The 22,909-nt window shown below is 42.5% G+C and overlaps 1 protein-coding gene across 2 annotated transcripts in view; it reads right to left on the reverse strand.

Moving 5' to 3' along the window:
• Window positions 1-9,686: 9,686 nt before the first annotated feature.
• Window positions 9,687-22,909, reverse strand: part of Klf3 (KLF transcription factor 3) — a 32,581-nt gene continuing 19,358 nt past the window's right edge. For both annotated transcript variants that reach the window (XM_020161881.2, XM_074042458.1), the window contains exons 3-6: window positions 21,389-21,872; window positions 20,473-20,623; window positions 15,712-15,872; window positions 9,687-13,426 (exon numbers count right to left, since the gene is read on the reverse strand). In XM_020161881.2, coding sequence (XP_020017470.1) covers window positions 13,245-13,426; window positions 15,712-15,872; window positions 20,473-20,623; window positions 21,389-21,872 — 978 coding nt within the window. In that variant the 3' untranslated portion in view covers window positions 9,687-13,244. The remainder of the gene's footprint in view (window positions 13,427-15,711; window positions 15,873-20,472; window positions 20,624-21,388; window positions 21,873-22,909) is intronic.

Genomic DNA, 22,909 nt, shown 5'->3' on the forward strand with positions numbered 1-22,909 from the left:
CTTCCAAGCCTCATTCCAGGGCTCCATGCTGCCCACACCCTTCTGTCCTCGCATCACAGGCCCTCCCGTAAGTGTGACCAAGGTACATCAGTGTCACTGGGCCTGACAGTCTCATGGTGCACAGAAGAAAACAAAGTTGCTCCTCTGGCGATGGAATCAAAGGTGGACAAGCCTGGTTTTAGAATCCTAAGGTAGATGATTGCAAGCAGGTGGACTTGAACTTACAGGGCCTGGAAGAGCTTGTGCAATAGGCTGAGTTAAACAGAAACTGGATGCCTACAGAGAGACCTGCGACTTTTTCTGTTAGGGCCTCAGGCCTCCCGTGGTTAGGGAGACAAGGGCCTAGGCCTCCAGTGGTGTTGGCTTGGGTGTGGCCTGGGAGTTTGGATATAAGGTTCCCAGCCCCACCCACTTCCAAGCCCTGGAGGGATTACAGTTAGATCCAGAGTCACAAGTGTAATTAGCGGGAAAGGGTTGGGGTTTGACCCTACTGTCAAAGTCCTAAGGGAACAGAGCCTGCAGGGGAAAAGGTGCCTCTGGAATCCAGGACATTTGAAAAAGCCAGAAAGCACTCAGCATTTCAACTCAATCTGACAAGTACTCCTAAGCACTGACTGTGTACCAATCACAGGCCTAGAACACAGCGGTGAACTGGACAGACCAACTCTCCTGCTACGTGAGGTTGGTAGTCCAGAAGAAGACAGATTAAACACGAGGAAACTGGCATTGAATTACAAACCACAGTGCATGCCATGACACCCTTGTGACAGACCCTAAGGGAGGAGCGTTGCCTCGGATAGGTCCTTCTCAGAAGTGACCTTTCCTCTTGCAGGATATGGATATGCTTGCAGGATATGGAGCCACCAGGGGCAAAGTGACAATTAGCTCTCACCTCTGCAGTTCCCCTGCTGCCCTTCCCAGTACCCTTTGCCTCATCAGGTTGTGGATGCTGTTGAAAGGTTTCCCCTCCCCTCCCTTCAACTGTATCTAGTTTTTCCAGTTTTTCTTGGCAGAAGCTCTGGTCTGCTGTAGGCAACTCCATCCTACACAGAATTAGAAATCACATGAATTTCACTTTCATGCATTTCTTTCTTTTTTAACTACACAAAACCCACATGAATACAGTATCTTCATAAGACTTAATTTGAAACAGTATGGGGGGGCGGGGATAAATCACTTCAGTTCTCTTTGTCCTTTTATGAACCCCAGACCTCCTGCCTCTCTCACTCTGTGATTCTCTCCTTGAGAAATTGTGACATCTTCCTCTCACTTTCTGCAGTGGCTAGGACAGAAAGGGGGTGGCTTAACCTGTTGGTACATCTGGGAACAGTGCAGGGCCTGCTCAGCTCAGGGCTTCCCTGAAGCTTTCACTTCCCTCCTGGGAGGAAGCTATCTGCCGGAAAAGCAAATTCTTCTTGTTTCTACAGGTCCTAGGATCACAGGTTACCCCTCAACTTCCCCACCCCCCATGGGGGAAGGCCACTACCAGGCCTAAGTGGCCCTGGCAGGCAACGAGGTGACCAGATTCTGGACCTCACACTAAGCATGTGTTGTAGCTTAGTCTTTATCGATAAGAAAGGGGATATTTTGGAATTTGATACAAGCTACTTTTCACCCCAAATCTCAGCTGTAAGAGAGTCTAGAAAATGAAGGTTTTAGTTTTCCAGGAAGGGAAAGGACAGCAGAATTTGTCACCCAAAATGTGCCACTTGGGCATAAGTTTATTATTTGAGCTGAGACAATTGAGGAAAAGCAGATACAAAGAAAGGTCTGTGCTCACCCCCTATTTATCTTAAAGCAAGACATACCTTTGTACAGAAGTGAATCGTCAATAACCTTAGGTCCTTGTCAGCCCAGATGGCACCAGAGGACTATGTATAACTCCTTGACTCTGCATGACTCGCTCTGATCTTCCATTGGTCCTCAATATAGTTCCTACCCCACTACTTGCCACCCTAGAAACCAAGGTCCTTTCTTTTTGTCTTGTCACTTCTCTGAAATTTATTGTTATTAAGGTTTTCCTTTTTTTCCCAAGTGCTGGGGAATTAAACCCAGGGTCTTGCACTTGCTAGTCAAGGGCTCTGTCAACTGGAGCTACATCCCCAGCTGGGTTTTAAAGATACACTATAAACCCAAGCTCTAGCTACTGTTTGGGCTACACTGTTCTGAGTTTCTCCCAGGTGTATATGAGACCCATGTTAATAAACAATTTGCTTTTCTCTTGTCAGTCTGGCTTCTGTTATAGAACCCCAGCGAAGAATCTAAAAGGGCAGAAGGAAAGAGATTTTGTGTGCCCTACAAAGGCATATTGGAGAGCTAGCAGGAACCCAGAGGGCCAGCTCCCATATCCACTGTGCCCATTAGCAATGTGGGTGACAGCTTGTTTTGCACCCACACCCCAAGGCCAGTAGGTTAGCATTTAAGTACTCTAGTCAGAAACCTACAGGTGAGGAGTGTGGCTCTTAGCATCAAGGTGATATCATCTACCTTTCTTCACTAGAATCAGCTGGATTTTATCAAGAGAACCTGACAGTCATTGCCCAGTCAAATTAGCTCAGTTTGCAACATGTACCTAGAAATTAAATATGTGTATAAAAATTTTGATATACTCTATCAAATTACTTTCTAAAAGACCTGTATCAATCTTCCTGGTACAAGTGTTTGACAATGTCTCTAGCCACAGCATCTCTGGGGTTTCTTTCTCCTTTTTATTTGCATGTCATTATTCATTCTGAAAGCACAAATAGTAATATGGTGAAAATAATAACTATGATTTAGGCAAAGTGCTATGTTGCTCTACAAACACCATTCCGTTTAATCCCAGCAATTCTAGCAGCCAATTAGGAACCGCTCCTGTTTTACAGATGGGCAACAGAAGCTCATGGAGGTTGAATAACTTGCCACAGGAGACAGAGGAACATACACAAAGGCAGCCTCTGTTTCTGTCACCAAGAGCAAAGGTGTCAAACAGGGGCTGTTTTTTGTTTTTGGGGAGGTTGGGGGTGGATAGGACAGGGATTTGGACTCAGATCTTCTTGCTTGCAAAGCAGGTGCTCTATCACTTGAGCCATATCTCCAGGCCATTTGCTCTGGTGATTTTGAAGATGGGATCTCTCAAACTATTTTCCTGGGCTGGCCATGAACCCCAATCCTCCTGATCTCAACCTCCCGAGTAACTTTTAAAAAAAACGTATTGTTTAGTTGGTACTTGATTGTTCAAATGATATCTCAGGGTCACACGAATATCGAGTGGAGAAATTACAAGCTTATTCTTTAGATGGAAAATCATCCTATCATCTTTGGGCTTAAGGAGATGCCCATGAACTTGAGTGTAGATGGTATGGGTTTGACCACTCATCTAACCATCCAGATGGGAGATGGGTGACAGTAAAATTGCCTCTATCTGGAACACAGGGAGAAGATCAATAAATATACCCTGGGTTGATTTCTTTTCTTTCCCTCTCTCATGTTTCTGCTCTCTTGTTTCCCTCTCTTGTGTTTCTTGGAGTAACCTCTCAAGTAAACTCCCTTCATTCAAAAAAAGGGGAAAAAAGTATGACCTGTGGCACCTGGCCCAGATGTGCCAGTGGAAGAGAATCAAGGTGGAGAGGTGCAGAGTCTGAGGCTAGCCCACAGAAGGTACTTCCAGTCATCATGCATGTACAATTTACAGGTGCTTGTGGCTCACACTTATAATCCTAGCTACTTGGGAGGCTGAGATAGGGAGGATCATGGTTTGAGGTCAGCCCAGGCAAATAGTTCCTGAGACCCCCTACCTCCAGCAAAATGGACTGGAGGTGTGGCTCAAGAAGTAGAGCACCTGGTTCACAAGCACAAAGCCCTGAGTTCAAACCCCAGTTCCACAAAAAACAAAACAACAAAATGAATTTATCCTACACTAAATACAAATACAAATGAATCAGCTATGGTTTTCCTTTTTGACAGAATCACGAGAAATGGCTTTTTTAGTTATAGGGTACAACCAGCAGCAGTTCAACAAAAAGCCAGTATACCTGTGTATGAAGTCACATGTTTAATCATCTGCTAATTAATAATAAAAAAGAAATTTTAATCTTCCATACTTGGGAAAAGATGGGCTCATCTTTATATTCTCTCCTAGTAAGAAATATTACAAAATTGTTGTAGCAAGAGGCTATAAAGACTATGCAGCCAAAAATGCAGAAAACAAGCATTATTAGTAATGTCAGGTCTATAAAAGATACAAGGGGATTTGTCTAAATTTTGTAACGTTTAACATCTATTAGCTTTTAAAATTTGTAATTAACTGGGAGTTCTCTCATTCAAAATATTCATAGTCATAACTGATATTAATTCATCTTTGTATATTTTCTTAATCCTTCTCCTACCCCACCAAATTGGTGAGCATCAGGCCCCACAAAACTGGACCCACCTCTGGCTGAATTACCTGGAGTTTCTTTTTCTTTTTTTTTTTGCAGTACTGGAGCTTGAACTCAGGGCCTACATCTTGAGCCACTTCACCAGCCCTTTTTTGTGAAAGGGTTTTTTCAAGATAGGATCTTGTGAACCATTTGCTGGCTTTGAACTGTGATCCTCCTGATCTCTGCCTCCTGAGTAGCTAGGATTACAGGTGTGAGCTACCAGCACCAGGCTACCTGAGACTTCCAGGGAAGCTGTGCCCTTCCCAGGCAGACTATCTCTTCTTTCCTCTGCCCCTTCCAATAAGGTTGTATTTCTCCCTGATTTTTCTGTCATTCTCACTTAGCAAGATAATCTCCTACTTAATCCCAGCCAGCTTGAGTCTTCCCACGTATTAAATTCTTACAAAATCAGCAGCAGCGATTTTTGCAATGCCTGGCAGGCAAAAGACTGGTAAGCATATTAAATTTGGGCTAATTAAAAAGCTCAAACCCAATCAATTGTTTGCTCCATTCTTTACTAGGGAAGAGAGGCCTCTAAAGCAATTAGTCACATGACTCCTTTCTCATTTCAAATAGTCCGTTCAGCCTTTTGCTCAGCCATTTTATTGTTAATGAAAAGGAAGTCCTGGTGAGTAAGGTTGAAAGCGTTTGCTTATTGAAAAGGAAATCAACAGATCTAGGCTGAGCTGCACAATGTTACAGAGATTTTCAAGGTAGTGGTGGAGGAAGTAGCTAACGTGTGGCAGGACTTGCTAGATACTCACAGAGGTCTGTAGCTAGAAGGTTTTTTTTTTTTTTTTTGGTGGGACTGGGGTTTGAACTCAGGGCTTCATGCTTGCAAAGCAATTGCTCTACTGCTGGAGCCATACCTCCAGCCCATTTTACTCTGATTATTTTGGAAGTGTGTTCTCAATAGTTATTTGCCCCGGCTGGCTTTGAACCTCGATCTTCTTGATCTTAGCCTCTCAAGTAGTTAGGATTACAGGTGTGAGCAGCCGACACCGGGTTCTAGCCTAGTTTTTTTGCTGGGTGGGACTGAGTTATCCAGGGATGGACTAATGATGACCTGAGTTGAGGTATGTCCTTCTACTACCATGATTACCACTGTAGTGTTTAAGTCATGACTTTAAATATGCACTTTTTCTTATAGAACATGCAGTTTAGTTTTGTATGGACACATGTAGCTATCAGAATGACACATGATTATTATTGTTTCCTACTTTTCTTGCTTAGCCCTATTTTTGGGCTTTTAAATTTTTTTCAGTACTGGGGTTTGAACTCAGGACCTTGGGTTTGTTAGATGAGCATTCTACCCTTGAGCTACACTCCACCCCCCTACCCCCCCCAACCCCCCCCCCCCCCCCCCGCCCCAGACTTTGTTTTGTATTGTGTTTTTGAGATAGGGTCTGATTAACTTTGCCTGGGCTGGTCTTAAACTGGAGATCCGCCTGCCTCTGCCTCCCAAGTAGATGTCATGACAGGCATGTACCACCATGAGCTCTATTGATAGGGATTTATATGTGTTCTTTGTACAGTCCTTGGATAGACATTAAAATAACCTCTCCTATTCTGTTAGCTATTGCTAACTTTGCTGAAAGAAATTAATTTTATTATTTATTTATTTTTGGTGAGATTGGGGTTTGAACTTAGGGCCTCACACTTGCAAAGCAGGCACTCTACCACTTGAGCCACACCTCTAGCCAAAAGAAATTAATTTTCATACAGTGAAATCCATCAAAAGTTCGCATGGGTTTTATACATTTTCAGCCTTGTAGAAGAAATCTTTTCTTACCCAGAATTCAATGAGGTACTCCTATATTTTCTGTTAGGTTTTTGTGTTTTCATTTACATCGGACATCTGTCTTTTTATATGAGAATAAGATAGAGGATCCAACTTTTTCTCCAGATAGCAATCCACTTTGCACGTTATTTCCTAGGTAGCTTATCTTTTCTCCATAATGCTGGCACTACCTGTTCTTGCCTATCAAGAGCACATATAGTCCAGGCATATTCCTGTCTTGTCTATCAGGTTCCATGGATTCATCAGCTCCTACCTACTCCAGTAGATTACTGAACCAAAACCCCAACTGTATGGGAACTGAAGAAGATGCTACTGAGTAGTATTTAAGTTTAAGAAACAAAACAAAACATAGCACAAATAAAATACTTGGAGCCCAGCAGCAACCCACCTCAGGAATGTTACTATCCTATATTGCATCTTTGAATCAGAAAGGGGCACCTGCTTGGGCTGACGGCAGTCTGAGAGCCTGAAAGGAGTGTGCAAAAGAACAGCATTTCTGGGCTAGCAGAGTGGCTCAAATGGTAGAATGCCTGCCTAGCAAGCATGAGGCCCTGAGTTCAAAGCCCAGTACCACAAAAAAAAAAAAAAAAAAAAAAAAAAGAACAGCATTTCTTCCTCCTGCAGAGACTCCAACCTGCCCCCTTGTCCTGGCTCAATCAGTGAGCAAAATGTGTTACTCTATGTGGCTACTCTGACCGTATGCCAAACTTAAGGGCCCAAATTCAAGCCGAATTTAGAAATGAATTCATAACTTTAAATACATTTTAAGAAAAAAATAAAGGAGTTGGAAAACAAACAAGTTAGGCAATTGTCTTGAGAAATTAAAAAAATGATTTGGATTTGCAAATGCAAGCAAGGAAGAAAATAATAAAAGGCTGACATTAATAAGACACTTCAGAAAATTAATTAACAAAACATATTTGGCCATTGGAAGAGAAATTGGGAAGACAGACTTTTGTTCTGCAAACAATACCTCCAGAAGGACAGAAAAGAGCATGTCATGTCTTGGTACCTTGGGTTAGTCAAAGATTTCTTAGATAAAAAACAAAAAGTACAACCCGTGAAATTAGTAACTGATAAATTTCATTCAAATTAAAAACCTCCCCTCTTCAAAAGACACTGTTAAGAGAATTGATAAGATAAACCACAGACAGGAAGAAATAGTAGCAAAACGGAACTCACAGCCAGAATACAGAGACTTCTCAAAACTCAATGGTAAGAAAATACCCGGATGCAATGTGGGCATGAGATCTGAACAGACATTCCACGAAAGATCCATGGATGGCAAATACTCACACCGAGGTGCTCGCTGTAAATCACGGGGAAGTACAAATCAGAACCACAGTGAGACCCCGCGTCCCGCAGTGGATAAAACGAGACACTGGACAGCACCCAGTGCAGGGAAGGCCGTGGATGTCCAGGTGCCCTCAGGCACTGCTGGTGGCAGCGCAAATGGAGTGATTGCTCTGGAAACGCCTGGCAATTTGTTAAAGAGCCAAGTCCACCTGCTATCCAATGTCACAATCCCACTCGTAAGAATTTATCCATGAGTAATGAACACAAAAGTAAAAAATGAATGAAAGAGGTTAATACACACTCTGAATGTGACAATTTATCATGGTTTTATCATAATTGCCTCGAATTGGAAACTAAATATCCTTCAACTACAGAAGGCTGCACATGTACATCTATATTCACTAATTCAGAGGAACAAGCAACTGATTTATGTCACCACATGGTTACATCTCAAGTGTGTAATATTAAGCAATAGAACAGCACTGGGCGCCAGCAGCTCACACCTTTAATCCTAGTTACTTGGGAGGCTGAGATGGGGAGGTTTGTGGTTCGAGGCCAGCCTGGGCACATAGTTCTCAAGACTCCATCTCCAAAATAATCAGAGCAAAATGGACTCAAGGAGTGGCTCAAGCGGTAGAGCGCCTGCTTTACTAGTGTGAAGACTTAAATTCAAACCCCAGTCCCAGTGGAAAAAAAGAAAAGGTGGCTACAGATGTACATACAGGCACAGGAATAGGGAGATGAGCTATGCCTGGAGATGGGGTTGACTACAAAGAAGCATGAATTGTTCTATGACTTCTTTTGGTGGTTTCATGACTAGGTTGAAACTCACTGGAATGTATGCTAAAAAGAATGATTTTTACTTTATGTAAATTATACAATATACCTGATATTTCAAAAAGTAGATGAAGCCTTTTGCTTATGGAATCTAGCAAATTGCCCCATTCCCGGTCATGCAAGTATTGACAAATTATTAGTATTTTTGTAGTTAAGGGATGGACAAGTAGGGTCTGGGATGATGGGGAGGACATCCCACAAGATGCCTCAATTATGGGTACAGCCAAGCACACCAGTTGACTTTGTGTGTGTGTGTGTATTACTGGGGATTGAACTCCAGGTCTCACTTGCTAGGCAAACATTGCAATCATGTTCCCAGTCCTTTTGCTTTTAGCTTGTTTTTCAGATAGGGTTTCATTCTAACTTTGCCAGGGTCTGAAGTCTCCACCCTCCTACTTTTGCCTCCTAAGTAGCTGGGATTAAAGGCATGAGCCACTATGCCCAGCATATCTGGGTTAAACTTTGAGAAAAAGCCACATAGCCTGGAGGCTTTCCCAATACCCATGCAATAGTTGTGAGAGCGGGCTGTGAGGTCTAATGGTCTGAATTTGAAACTGGTTCTTCCTCTTCTTACCTTGGGTAAATTACTCAACCCATCAGTGCCTCAATTTTCCATCGGTAAGAGGAGAATGATTCATAGTTGCATGAATTAGGGTTTTGAAAATTAAGCTGGTTAATACCTGCAAAGTGCATAGAACAGTGCAGTGGCTATCGTAAGTGCACAGCTAACATGCATTCTTTTTGTCTGTGTGCTCATTCAACACACACCCACCGCACACTTGCCATCACACACCCAGGTACTTTGTGCCTGGCCCTGGGATTCCTAGATTAGAATCATGTTAGAGACATCTGAGATCTAGTGAGGGAAAGGCACGATGGACAAACTGACAATGCTGGTGATAAGTTCTAACAACTGAGGGAAACACGAGGGTTGTGGGATCACAGATGGAATGATGAAGAGAGATCTCTGCAGAGGGTGAGTTGAGAAAGTCCCAAAATGAAGTGATTTGGGGGCAGGGTTTTGGAGAATGAAGAGGAATTTGGTGACTAACTACCTGAATGGTTTGTGCAAAGCAAAATTCAAAGTCTCTGAATGTAGAAAGCGTTTGAAGGCTCAGGGGGGATGGGGCTGGCTTCAGCTTAGATGACTTCCCACTGGAGGTTAGCAGAAACCCAGTGTCCTGGCCTTCCGGCTGAGTTAACTCCTCCAGTGCACCTTCCAGTTAGATCTATTTTGCTTTCTCTTCATTGAGTGACTGCCTATCAGACTGACTTACTTTGAAATGTGTAAGCAGGCTCTTGAGGTTTTGCTCCTAGTGATCATTGCCTATATAGAAATCACTGATCACACCTAATATTCCGATGGTTTTATTAACAAGTATATAATACATATATTGCATACTGTATATAGTATATGAGGACTGTACAGTACAAATTTATGTTCACAGTTGGACATGACAAAATGTCATTACTGAATTCCCATTGGACTACAGAGTAGAAACAGAGAAGGTACGTTAAACATTCACATCTTTAGTAAGAAAGATTACCAAAATGTATCAGCATTTGCAAGTATACTAATGCATGCTAAAAACCTTTACCCATTCAGTCTTATTAGCTTATAAAATATATTACACTTTATTAAAAATTTCTGCATAGTTTATACAAGTATTAAAGTACTGTAAATGTAATAATCCTGCTCTACCTGCAGGTATGGTTTTAAGAGATGCTAAGCAGAAAGATTATTTTGACCCTCTAACACTAAGTACATAACAAGGAAAAAAAAAGTGCTAGTATTTGTAAAACATGTTGTAGCCCTCGCTTAATGCATGTAAGATGGCTTTGTAAATGTATTACTTAAGTGAATTTGCAATCATTTAGAAATCGTTAACCTTGACCAAGAAGAGAAGAAAGACAACTGAGTGACTTCATGTACGACAGCAATTCCTTCAAGACAACTGTATATCTTCAAACCTTAGATCTTTGAGATTGTCTCTGGAATAATCGAATCAGAAATGATGTGTACATACACAGCATCAGCATAATAACCTCTCAAGTTCCACGTTAGTGCAATACTGACAGTGCAGATGGGTGTTTAACAAAACATACTGTACATACATAGTTCCCCTGTGTTTCTGTCCCAAGGCTCGTGAAACTTCTGCGCCCATCGCATATCCTTATTTGAACGTAGCTATGCTGCAAACACATTCTCCAAACCAAGCAATTTAGAAGGTTAGTGCCTGTTTGTGAGGTGGATCCACATTTCCAAACTAATGGATTCAGATTTAATTCTTATGACTTCCCCAAGATGACGCTTGAGCAGTAACTGAACAACTCTATAAGACACAATTCACGTGACACCAACTTTGTGTTTACAAACCATTCTTGTCAATTTAAAATACTGTAATTAAACCACCATCGATACTAACACGGCACACATTAAAACCGTGTTTTTAAGGGCATCGTATTGTGTATCTGAGGCCTTCCACAATAACAGCTAAACATGACTAAGACTGAATGTCTCCACTAGCATAGTAAAATACAAATATGTATATATATATTTATATATAAAAGGAAAATTTGATAAGGGCCAATTAGTAACTAAACAATATCAGACCAGCATGGGAACAGAGAATGGCCTCTGGGTTGTTCTTTCAGTTGCAATGGATCTTATTAATGATCTGAGCAAGATGAATAGTGATGGAATACAATCTTCTGAACAAAACTTAAATATGCCAGAGTGAATTTCATGAGAGCCCACGACGCTTTCTACTAAGTACACTCAGATGCAAAGCTGACTCAAAGATCAATTCTATTTTTCTTGCTCCCTTTACCCTTCTATGTGGGTTGAACACAAACTGGTTATCTCCACTAAAACAAAACAAAAAATGCCTTGCACTCCAACGTGACTCTTCAGTGTCGTGGAAGAACCATTTCAGGATATGAGCACGCCGTACAAATGTGAGTAAACATTGACAATATAGATGACACACGCTTTTTCAAGAGCCATTTCTATTCAATTCATGTCAGAGTAGCAAAAAGGAAAACAGCCCATTTAGCATGTTTTAATATTCTAAACAAAAACTGCAGTGCTAAAAAAGGTAAGAAAAGAAACCCAAGTGCCAAGATAATATTTCTTTGCATTTTTTTTACCTAGACTTCTTTCAGCTGGTTCACAGGGCTGAGTGGGACCCCTCAGGTACCTGTGCAGTCCCAACATTACCTCTTAACATAGTGCCCTCAAAACAAGCCCCCCACAATTCTCAGCCACCAATGATTTAAAAGCCAGTATTCCCCCAGTTCAGGCTGTGTTGGATCCAGAGTTATGGCTGGGATGAGCAACCTTCAGGATCCCCTTCTCTCTCCTCCTCAATCCTTCGTGAGGGACGAAGGAGCCTTTGGTTATGTGCAGCCACATTTGATCACTGTTGTCTCCTTTCATTCTATGTGTGAATTATTTTAATTGACATTTAGACTATGGTGCTCAAAAGCCTGCTTTTGAAAAACATCCTCCAATAATGATGGAATTAGTCTTCAAAATAAACACGAGTCATTATTTTCAGTTTGTTCTGACAGGACACTTGATAGTGACAGGAAATTTGCCAGCTCTGGCAGTAAACTTTTGGGAATTTTCAAGCTACAGATATAAATCCCTGAACTGTGGTTTTCTTCTATTTCTTCAAAAATCTGTCCCCAAAATAAAGATATATGTGCTTCACTTTAGTTATATTTACAAATAGTGTAACTCAGGCTTAACTGAATTTCCTGAAAGCTTAGCAGATGCTTCTTTATGTATGTGCCATGCACACAAATGACAGCCAATTTGGCACCTTACAGCTCTTACACACAATAGCTATGTGATTAACTTGATATAGGAATAACAAGTACCACTCAATGTTTCCCTGTTTGCAAAAGAGCTATAAGCAGCTTGGGTAAAAGAAAGACCATCCACACCCTGACCCAAAGACATTTTTTTTTTTTTTACTCTTACTGGGAAATACTTCTGTGGATTCCTTACTGCCAATGCTGGACGATCCACACTCAGGACACTGTAGGAGTGGCTGCAGGCACTCCCATCCGTATCTGGCATTGGATGTTCTGCACAGCTGAGCACGCACGGAGACTGACACGCTACAAATGCATGGCACAGTGGGTGATGCCCACTGATGACCCCTAGCCAGGAGGTATCACCCACCAGCTGTTCCCACTGAGGAAGGGCTCAATGCCCTCTGCTTCTGCGCCATGCTACGGAAGCAGTGTCCACCCCGTGAACCGCTACGCGTCATCCTCCTATTCCAGCAGCTCTGGCTCACCTCTCTCAGTGCTGACAGTGCCCTCCATATATGCTCCAGACACCAATGAGGGCTAGGAACTTGATCTAGATGAGGTGATGATCCAGGTTGACAAGCAAGATGTGTGAAGGGCAATGGCAGAGTTGACTGGTAGCTTGACAACTTGTTGCACGTCTTGCTAACGGTTGATAGGACACCTTTATGGGGCACAGAGGTACGAATGTCTCTGGCAAGGACTGCAGGCTGTATACTGTATTTCTGATACATTTACTTTGACATTCTTTTGAGGAATACACGGAGAAACGGATAATTGGTTATGTTAGTTTACATGTTCCCTTGTTCTCATTACATTAAACGTATCTGTAAGAAGGGTTTGCTTAGCATCCCCGGAAAAAAAAAAAAGCGTTCACATTCTTTAGGTCTGACCCGTGGTAAGGAGAGGGAAGATTAGAGGACATTTACTACTGACCATATGGAAGTTTTATATGGTAGAAATTCAGAGATCCAGACCAGCTGAATCAAAATTAAAATGTACATGTAAAAAATGAGTTAGATCACGGGAGGGAGGAGAGAGAGAGCCAGGAGAGTGGGGAGTCGCACTGAGGTGGGAGACGGAGGCGTTCAGACTAGCATGTGGCGTTTCCTATGTAGGGCAAGATGGTCGGACCGGGAGAAGCTGCGGTCACAGTCTGGACACTGGAAAGGTTTGATTCCAGTGTGTTTTCGGAAATGTCTTGTGAGTTCATCAGACCGAGCAAACTTCCATGTGCACCCTTCCCAGGTACACTTGTAGGGTTTTTCTCCTGCAAAAAAAGAAAAAGAACTTAATTGTTAAAAGTAACTAGATTTTAAGCTAATGCTCTTGAAAAATACTATTTCCAAAATAAGTCCATACCTCAGTAATACAGTGCCTTATAAGCCTTTATAGGACAAGCAAGATAAAAAACAGATTCTCTGCCCCAAACAAAACAAAGAAAAGAAAGGGAGCAGGATCTTAAGAGCTCTTAAAGTATAAATGTGAAGAAATCTGCTCTGAGTGGCCTCGCAGTGTTCTTTTGTGTCTCCATGTCTTAAACTACCCAGGAGCTGAACTACATGCAGTACTGTGCAATTAGTGAGTCCAAATTGAAAATTTGTGGGTTTGGCTCATACTTTTCAATAGTTTTCTAAGATTAATGAAGCCTCTATCAACTGAAATATCTGTTAGGGAATTCAGTTTCCTGTTTAGTCAAGAACAATTAAGTCTCAGCGTAATGCTTTAAATTACAGTAAAGTCCTCCCTGCCTGTCCAAAGCCAGGTTTCTAAGCTGCTCTCCCATAGAATAATTTATAGGTGAGGCCCTTGTGGGAAAATGATTGGGAGAGCCAGTATGAAGGTCTTCAAAAATAAAAGGGCTGTTGGTGATGATCTTAATGTTCAGAATTAACAGTATCGGTTAAGCATCCCTAACCTGAAAACCTGAAATCCAGAGGTTCCAAAACCTGAAATAATACAAGTGGAAAGTTCTTCACTACGATGCTTTCTTTCATGTACACAATTATAAGTTATTATTAGGCTATACGTATAAGAAACAAATAAATTACATGTTCAGATTTGGGTCCTATCCCAAGATGTTTATGCAAATATTCCAAAGTTAGAACAAATCTGAAATCCCAAGCATTTTAAATAAGGGGCTCTTGGGGAATGGGTGTCACAGGTTAATTCCTGTTTTGCATCTCTGTTCTCCAGAAACCTTGCCATTCCTTAGTGTTGCAATGAAGTATTAGGATTTGAGTAATCTCTTTTGTTGCACAGACCATATACACCAAGAGGTACTTTTCCTGCATCTGACTGTCATCTGAATAGTCAATGTCTTGCTAAGTTTAGGCTGGAATCTGGTCACCACCACCTCTCAGTGCCAACATGCTTCAGGGATATGCACATTGAGTGATTGTCAAGGTTTGTGAGCCCCTCTAAACATGAGGCTATCATCTCAGCTTCCTCTGCTCTCTCCCCAGGATTTACTGAGAAACTTCAAAGACTCAGAAAAACAATCGACATTCTGAGTTCAGAAGAATGAACACATGGGTTCATTCTTAAAACTGTAAAACTACAATTTCATCAGGTCTGAGGTGACCTAAGTCTCACTGTTCATGTTAATCACCAATACTTTGCTGAGATCAGTCAGGCCATTTGAAACACTGCTGTATGACTTCCTTAAGACGCATTTTTACTGAAACATTCAGGAGCACGGAGAGCAACTGCACCTCCTCCTACCTACGTGACAATGTCTATATGATCTGGCTGCTTGCCCTCTACATTCAATACTGGCCAAGATGGAAGAGTTCCTAGAATAAATATGGCAGGCAATGGCACAGACATTACCTAAATAACTTCACTTTTCTTTCCTTCAAGGACAGTCTTCTGTTTGAATTCGTTTCTATGAAAACGATGTGCTTATTGATTCTGCAAAAAGAACTGTTCTTTGCTACCATAAATTTTATCATGTACTTGTGAAAAGAGGCCATGGAAGGCCACATTAGTTTCATTCCTTCTTCCCTACCTTACTACAGGGCAAAACTGGAAGGGAATGCGAGGGATGGTTGAGGGATTATTTTGTACTATTATGAAAGTAAACCATTATTAAAAACAATTCTTCATGACTCAGAGATGTCTACAGATGGTTGTTAACTTTCAAGCTGTGTGAAATACTTTCATTACACAGGTGAGTACCCCTTATCCAAAATGCTTGGGACTGTGTTTCAGATTTCAGTTTGTCAGATTTGGGAATATCTGCACAGATTTTACTGGTTGACTCTCCCTAATCTGGAAATCCAAAATCTAAAACTTTCTAACTGTTATGTGGGTGTTCAAGAAGTTTCAGGGTTTGTTTTTTTAGGGTTGGGGGCATGGCTCAAGTGGTAGAGCACCTGCCTCTCAAGCACAGGTCTTGGATTCAAACCTCAGTACTGCCATAAAAATAGAAGTGCAGAACATTTTAGAAGTCCGGTTATGAATGTTCAACCTCTAATAACCTTGAAAGCTAGACTATTGATTTTTCCATACTAATATGTCTTAGGGATGAAGTGAGGATGGTGTTTTTCCTACCTGTATGTGTTCTTCTGTGTGCCTTCAAGTGGGAGCTTTTAGTGTACACTTTGTTGCATCCGTCATAATCACATCTGTGTATCCTCCGCTTCCTTTGGGTATCTGGGGATTCCACAGGTAAAGGTCTCTTCCCAGGCTGCACTATGACTGAAGGATGATTCCTGTGAAAGTCAAGGGTAAATGCAAAATGTTGAGTCAAAGTGCTTCCTTTTCTTCAGTCTACTAAAAGCATTAACGACATCGGGCAAAAACAAACAACCCCCCCCAAAAATAAACAAAAAGAAATTAGCTGATCAACCCAAGAAGCACTGCTATATTCATTCAACAAACATGTAGTGAGCACCTACCATGAGCCAGGCACTGTGCTTGGCACCGGGACACAAAGATGAATAAAAACAGGGTTCCTGCCCTCGAGGAGCTCACACTCTAGGGGGAGACAGACATGGAGATAAGTAATGACAGCAAGAAGGGTTAGGTGCTATGCTAGAGGGAGGTGCCATGTACTGGGAGAGGCTCTTTCCCACAGTAAAAACCTGCCCATGTGTACGAGGTCATGGCACTAGTCCACTGAACATTATTCTATTTTTCCACAGGTTGCACTCATTTTCATCATTCTTTGGGGGAAAATGGAAAAGGTCAAATTCCTACACCTTAGGTGACCACATTGTCCAATGTAGCTACATTTTATTCTTTATAACTATTTGTGTCTCTTAAAAAGACTGCCAACTCATGTTTAATTTCAAATGCTGGCTCTTCCAGAGAAAGAAAAAGCTGCCATTGCTGTTTTCATAAATGCAAACCTTTCCTGCCACTACCATTCCTGTGGGAGTCCAGCAGTGTTACCAGGGAGGGAGTGAAGACATGAACTCCCTGGGGGGCTGCCTGACATCCTCCCACCTTCCTGATGCCCATTCCTGAGTGTGTACTATCTTCCTAGGGTGGATCTGAGACCAAATCCTGCTGAGCACCATTACTGTGACCTGTCTCTTTCTCAGAAAGAAGGTGACAGAGAGAAAACAAAATGGAACAAACTGGGAAGAGTGCCAAAACTGGAAAAGAAGTTTCCAGACTTCTCCTAATTGACATACATCATTGGAAAGTTCTAATCTGTCATTCTCTCTCCTGATGACAAATTGCTTGATATATCAAAAGTGTATGCAAGTTGGCCTCCAACTCAGACTTAATTGTGAATCAATGGGTCCTAAAATGTTCCAAATAATACACGAATGTTTTCAACGAGTGTAGAAAGAGAAAAAGACTGGTGAAGAAAAACAAAATTGATAAAGGTGAGGCTTGTGAGATAAATATATACATAAAATTTAGCCATGAAAATCAAAAGGGAATCTCTGAAATGAAACATGATTTTTTTTGGTCTGGGTAAGAATTTGAAAACAATGCTTTGTCAATAACTTTTTCAGATACGGCTAAGAAGCGACTAGAAACAGGAAAGGGGGGCCTACTCACACTTTTGTTAGCCAACTGTCAGTTTTGGGTATCACTGCCTTTCTACCCTGATGCCTGGAAGGGAAGGCATGCAGATGGGTAAACTAAGTCAAGTTCAGAGACAAAGAAAAATAAACATAAAGCAGTGTGTGTATAGACTTTAATCACACACACACATACATACATACACACACATATATAAGAAAAAATGGAGAAGTCAGAGGCTTATAGTCAGATCTAGTTTCTTATAAGGCTGAATTATTAATTTTTAATTCTTCAGTAAAAAAGTTATTTGAACTTTTAACTTTAGGGAGATTTCATGATTATGTTTAGGGGACACGTTTAGAGTATCTATCCCAGGTGATTACTGTTGGATTTTATGGGCTGGAGATCTTATTTTCTCAGTAAGGTAATTAAGATGGCTTTCTCAGGTGTGTATTTTATATTTGAAAGGTGTGCTGAAAGGCTGTGGGCTTCAACTTGAAATCCCAGCTCTGCCACTGTGATGCTGAGGGGGGTACACTCAGCCTCTGTGCCTGTTTCCTCTCCGTAAAATGAGGAAATCTTCAACGGTAACAGCTAATAGTTCAAGGTCCAGAAATGCTTCATCCACTTGGAACACTGCACCTCACAGTTGTCTAATTTCATGTGGAGTTTTTGGGGATGCTTCACACTCAAGTAACATCCACCTCTGAAGGTCATAGTACTCAGAATAGGCAGCAGGCCTGTCTCTGGAAAGCGCCGGACGCTGACTCACGTTGAGATTGGAGATAAGGGTCCTGGGATTTCACTTTTTCATCATCAAACTCATTTTTCAAAAGGTGGTTTGTGATCATTATAATCCAGAAGTTAGAATAGCTATTAAATCCCAGATACCTGGTCATTGTCTTGTGTTAAGTTTGCTGCACACACACACCTCCCTTGACAGGGAAATCTGTGCCTGAAGTTTTTTGTTCTAAACACAGCTACACATATTAAAAATGTAACGGAAGGAATTTGATATACCTTTGAGTGCCCTGAAAAATAATTCTAAACTCTAGCTCTAGGATCAAGCAAATGGATTTGAAAGCTGTAAAGCCTGCCTCTGGGAAGCAAGGGTTTCCTAAGGCAAGATTATCGGGGCAGCCCGGCTGCAAGGGTGCTTGGTTTCAAGTGACTCTTTCCTGGCTAGCTGGTTTCCTATGTGGGCTGCTACTGGGCCCATTCCAACTCATTATTTAATCACATCTGTGAGAGAATTGCTTGAAGCGTACATGTCCCAGTTGTGGGAATTTTTTTGAGGAGCAAAATGCATTCTTAGGTCAGTATTAAAATAGACACATATCATTAAGTATTAAAAACCACTGAGTATGAGGTCACGAAAGGAGTATTATTTAAAACAGGAAAGAAAAAAGCATTTTCTTTTGAGTGATACTCAGAGAACGGGAGGCGCCTCCACCTCATCTTCTGTCCCGTTTTACGTTGTGATTCACAATGACCGAGACTTTGGACTAACACTTTTTCAGTCAATGCATCCCTCCCTAAGGAGGCAGTCAGCTTCATTTAGTTTCATAGCATCTTTTTCACCACCTGGGCAGGAACAATTACAAGTCATACTGCTAGTTTCCTGGCAGAGCTACCCCCTCGTCACCAAATGTAATTTAGCCTGCACAACGGGTCCACTTTGCTGAGTCATTTTGCTTCTCCCTTCAACTGAGAGCATGAACTACGGAGAAGATGGCAGGGAGAAACTCATCGGGAAGCAGGCCATGACTAGACGTGCCTTACTAATGCCTGGGCACACCAGCACTCTCGCTGCTCTGACCCCCACACACCTGTTTATGGGGGGATGAAATAATTCCCTTTAAAAACACTCGGAGCTGGACATGGTGATACATGCCTGTAATCCCAGCATTCCAGAGGTGGAAGCAGGAGGACTGCTGAGTCTGGGGCCAGCCTGGATTACATAGCAAGACCCTGTTTCAAGTAATCAGAGAAAAAGGAGTCTTTACTCCCACTTCCTGCACGGGGAGCAGGCCAATTCTCCTTACGTTTATATTGTTATACTAAATTTCTTTCCTAATAAACTTTACTATTACTTTCACTTAAAAAAAAAAAAAGACTAGGAAAAGTTTCTTTTGGGGGGAAAGCACAAAAGCACAACTCTGAGAAGCTTTCTCTACCTGCTATGGCAGGTGGGTAAGAAGATTAACTCTTCAGCTATCAGGAAGTACATGACACCACCCACCCCACAATCATTTGGTACAGTGGGAAATTAACACGTGAGCTACTGTGAGTGTGGTGTGCACAAAACATACTTGAAGTCAGTAGAAAACAGCTTTTGTAAAACCAGAGAAGTGACATTCTGCTGCAGAGTTAATTGTGCAAGGGAGAAAGGTGGAGAAAATAGAGCGGACAGGTGGCTACTTCATTTATTCAAGCTGGAGAAAAGACGGTGTGGGAGGAAGACGGTGGGAAGCTGGCCACTGAACCACAGTAATCACCGATGATAATGAGACAGAGAGGAAATCAGTATGATTGTATCTGGCCCGTGCTCCAACACACGGTGGACCAAAGAGCCGGGATCCAAGAGCCATATTCTCACTACTGCCACCCAGCCTGCAGTGTAACCACTGGGAGAAGTCAAGGATACCTACAGTGGCCAACCCATGAACGACGCTATTCAACCCATGTGTGGCCCCATCCTATCCCAGCACATGCTTCACGCCGATGGACGCAGTGCAGCCTTCCTACTTGTTGGCAGCTCTACAGGAGGGCTACCACTCAATGGGTGGGTATGATTAAAGACCTAGATAAAGAGTTCTTTCAGTGCTAACCTTTGCTGGGCTGTCTGGCAACCTTTTGCTGCCAGTACTGTGCTTAGCCCAAAGATTTTGATTAAAGACAGTCCCATAGTATCACACAACACTGTGTTAGAAGTGAGAACTGGGAGGGTTATTTGTCCACAGGAAAACTTTTTATAATCCAAGCATGTATGGAATATTTAGAACACCAGAGTCAATCTAAGTGTGGGAATTGTATGTAGAGCCTGGAAGGATGAAAAAGCCAAAAAATGATTTATGTGCAAAGTGCAAAACCAGGAGTGACTAATTCACTGGAGCTGACGTAACTGCTGTCAAAATGTTGTCCGTGAAACAGGAAGTGCATTGCTTTTGGAGATTCGCCCATCTTGACCAGTGGTTCTGAGCCACCGCCCAGTGGCTGCCACTACAGGATGGTCCCAGTCATCACAGCACATCACACTTTGGCGTTCTGCTCCATTCCAGGTCCCCAGATGTACCCTACTATGCCAACACTTGGTACCCCACATATACTTACTCTTGCAACAATGCTTGCGGGGGGGACACTGAGCTCATTAAAGGGGGTGACATTTCTTCAGGATAATACTCTGTCCTCTGTGGTTCGATCCCAGGTTCTATTTTAATTTTTTTCTGTAATATGGGCTTCTCATACGATTCAATTACAGGTACTAAAAAATAAAAATAGAAAAGTCACTCTATGTACAATTCACCAATCTCAGCTTTTAAAAGCTCATTGTATAGCTCCTATCTACAACAGTGATGCATTTATTTGCTTTTCACAAGATTGCAGCAAGGACCATTCTGTGAGGTTTTCTCATTCCTCCTAGCCATTGTTTTTCCAGCAAGCAGAAAACACAGGGTTCTGGACGTCTAAGACACAATACTTGAAAGGACTCTTCCTATGCATTTTGGTCGTCTCTTTCAACCCCATGGTCCTCTGTCCACGACCAGCTGGTAAGCAATTTGGCTTTTAAAAGCCATTAGTTATCATGATGATCAAAAGTATTTGCTAAATGTCTCTTATGTCCAGAATCGTGTTGGTATTTAACAAATCAAAAATATAGGGCTGGGATGTAGTTTGGTAGTAGACTGCCTGCCTCATGTGCAAGGCTCTGGGTTCCACCCAGCACCACACAAAACAAATAAATAAGTAAATATATAAATATATACATACACAAATAATATATATATATATGAAGTCGATTCGTACTAGCCTAAGTTATAAGGACATAGTGAAGGTAACTATCTCAGGGCATTTAATGGACAGCCTGATTCTTGGGTTCTCTTCCAGTAGCAACACTTCAAAGCAAAAACAAACAAGAAAAGGAAAGGCCTTGGGCAGGAGTGTTTCTTTTGCAGCTCAATAGCTTTGCCTGGGTTTCCTCACCGGGACTGGCTGGGAAGTGCAGTATGGTAAGCCCCGTGGAATTTACCTTGCATGCTACTATTTGAATTTTCCATCTCTTCCGACAAGGACACCATGAGTGGCTGCTGGAGGTGGCTGGTGTACATAAATGGGACAGGCTGCACCACCACGGGCTGGATGACGGGCAGGATGCCCGGGCTCCGGATTCCGTGCCGTGAGAGGGCAGCTGCCATCACGGGGGGCATGGAAAGTGGCACTCCGAAGGGCTGCACGCCCGGGGAAGGGGGTGAGAACTTCTTGATGGACGGGCTAGAAGACATGCTCAATCCAGGAGACGCTCTCCGGTGTGAGGACGGGAACTTCAGTGATGAGGGAGAGCTCCCAGCCGAGGGTGGCGAACCCCGCTTATTCACCGTGAGGTCCACCGGCTCCATCTGGATCCCGTGGGACAGGCCTTCGGAGGTCTGAAAGAACTTGTCAGGTAATGGTGTGGAGTAAATGACTCCATACTTGTTGGGCTTCATGGACTCCATGTAATTTGATGGGTAGGCCTATTGGAAAAGAAAGGTGTAAAGGGCCAGATGAGAGTGGATCTGCATGAAACACGAACCAATACGAAAACATATACCACGGCTTGCACCATCACCTGAGTGTCACAGTGTACATACGTCTGTGTATGTATTTATGCATGTATTTGCATACCGGGTCACACGGAAAATCTGAAGTTTAATTCCAGGGAGATTTTCCATGTCTACCGTGAAGGCTGGTACCTGGCAAGGTTCTAGAGCAGATGTGTCACAAGACTTGTGGCCTATGTCATGAGGAGTCAGCCAAGCCTCACTAGCCTGGCTGTTTGTCTGATGGAATTTCTTGACTGACAGGAAAAGCTCTCTAGCTTCAGCGTCTCAGTCTTGGCAGGATGACAACAGGCTCGTGTACAATTAGGAGAAATGGGCTGCATGGTAGTGCCTTGTGAGGGCTTCAGCTGGTAAATGAGCCACAGCTAGGGTGGCCAGCCATCCTAGCTGGCCTGGAGTTGTCCTGGTTTTAGTACTGACAGTCCACATCTCAAAAAACTCCTCAGACTCAGGCAAACCAGGATGTCTGGTCACCTTCTACACCTATGTCCTGAAGGCTGCCCTCCCTAGGGCAACTGTCTTTGGCCCTAACTTTTATGATTTGGAGGCAATGCTTAACACATGTTGTAACCAGGAAACAACCCAGCATTGGGGCCTTATAATTAAACAGCCTCAATGCACTGTTAATTTCGAAGCTCCCTGGCTCCCCAGTGGCCACTCTGTAATAATTACCAGGTGGTAGTGGATCTGACCTGAGGTCACTCCTGGGGTCATGGCCTTTCCTCCCTGGCATTAGACTGGGTGAATCTCCATCCACTATGCATCAGAATCTTCTGCTCTTTTTAGAATTCCAGATGCTTGGTCACTGCTCCAGGCCTACTGAGTACCAGAGTATCGAGGAGTAGGGGACCAGGCGGTAAGATTTTGCATTTCCCTCACCTGCTGTTTGGTTTTGATATAGTAGCCTTGTAGTTATGTGCTTGGCTGTCTTTTGCCCATGAGGAACATGC

Source organism: Castor canadensis, chromosome 9 (assembly GCF_047511655.1).
Source record: "Castor canadensis chromosome 9, mCasCan1.hap1v2, whole genome shotgun sequence".
Classification (NCBI taxonomy): Eukaryota; Metazoa; Chordata; class Mammalia; order Rodentia; family Castoridae; genus Castor; species Castor canadensis.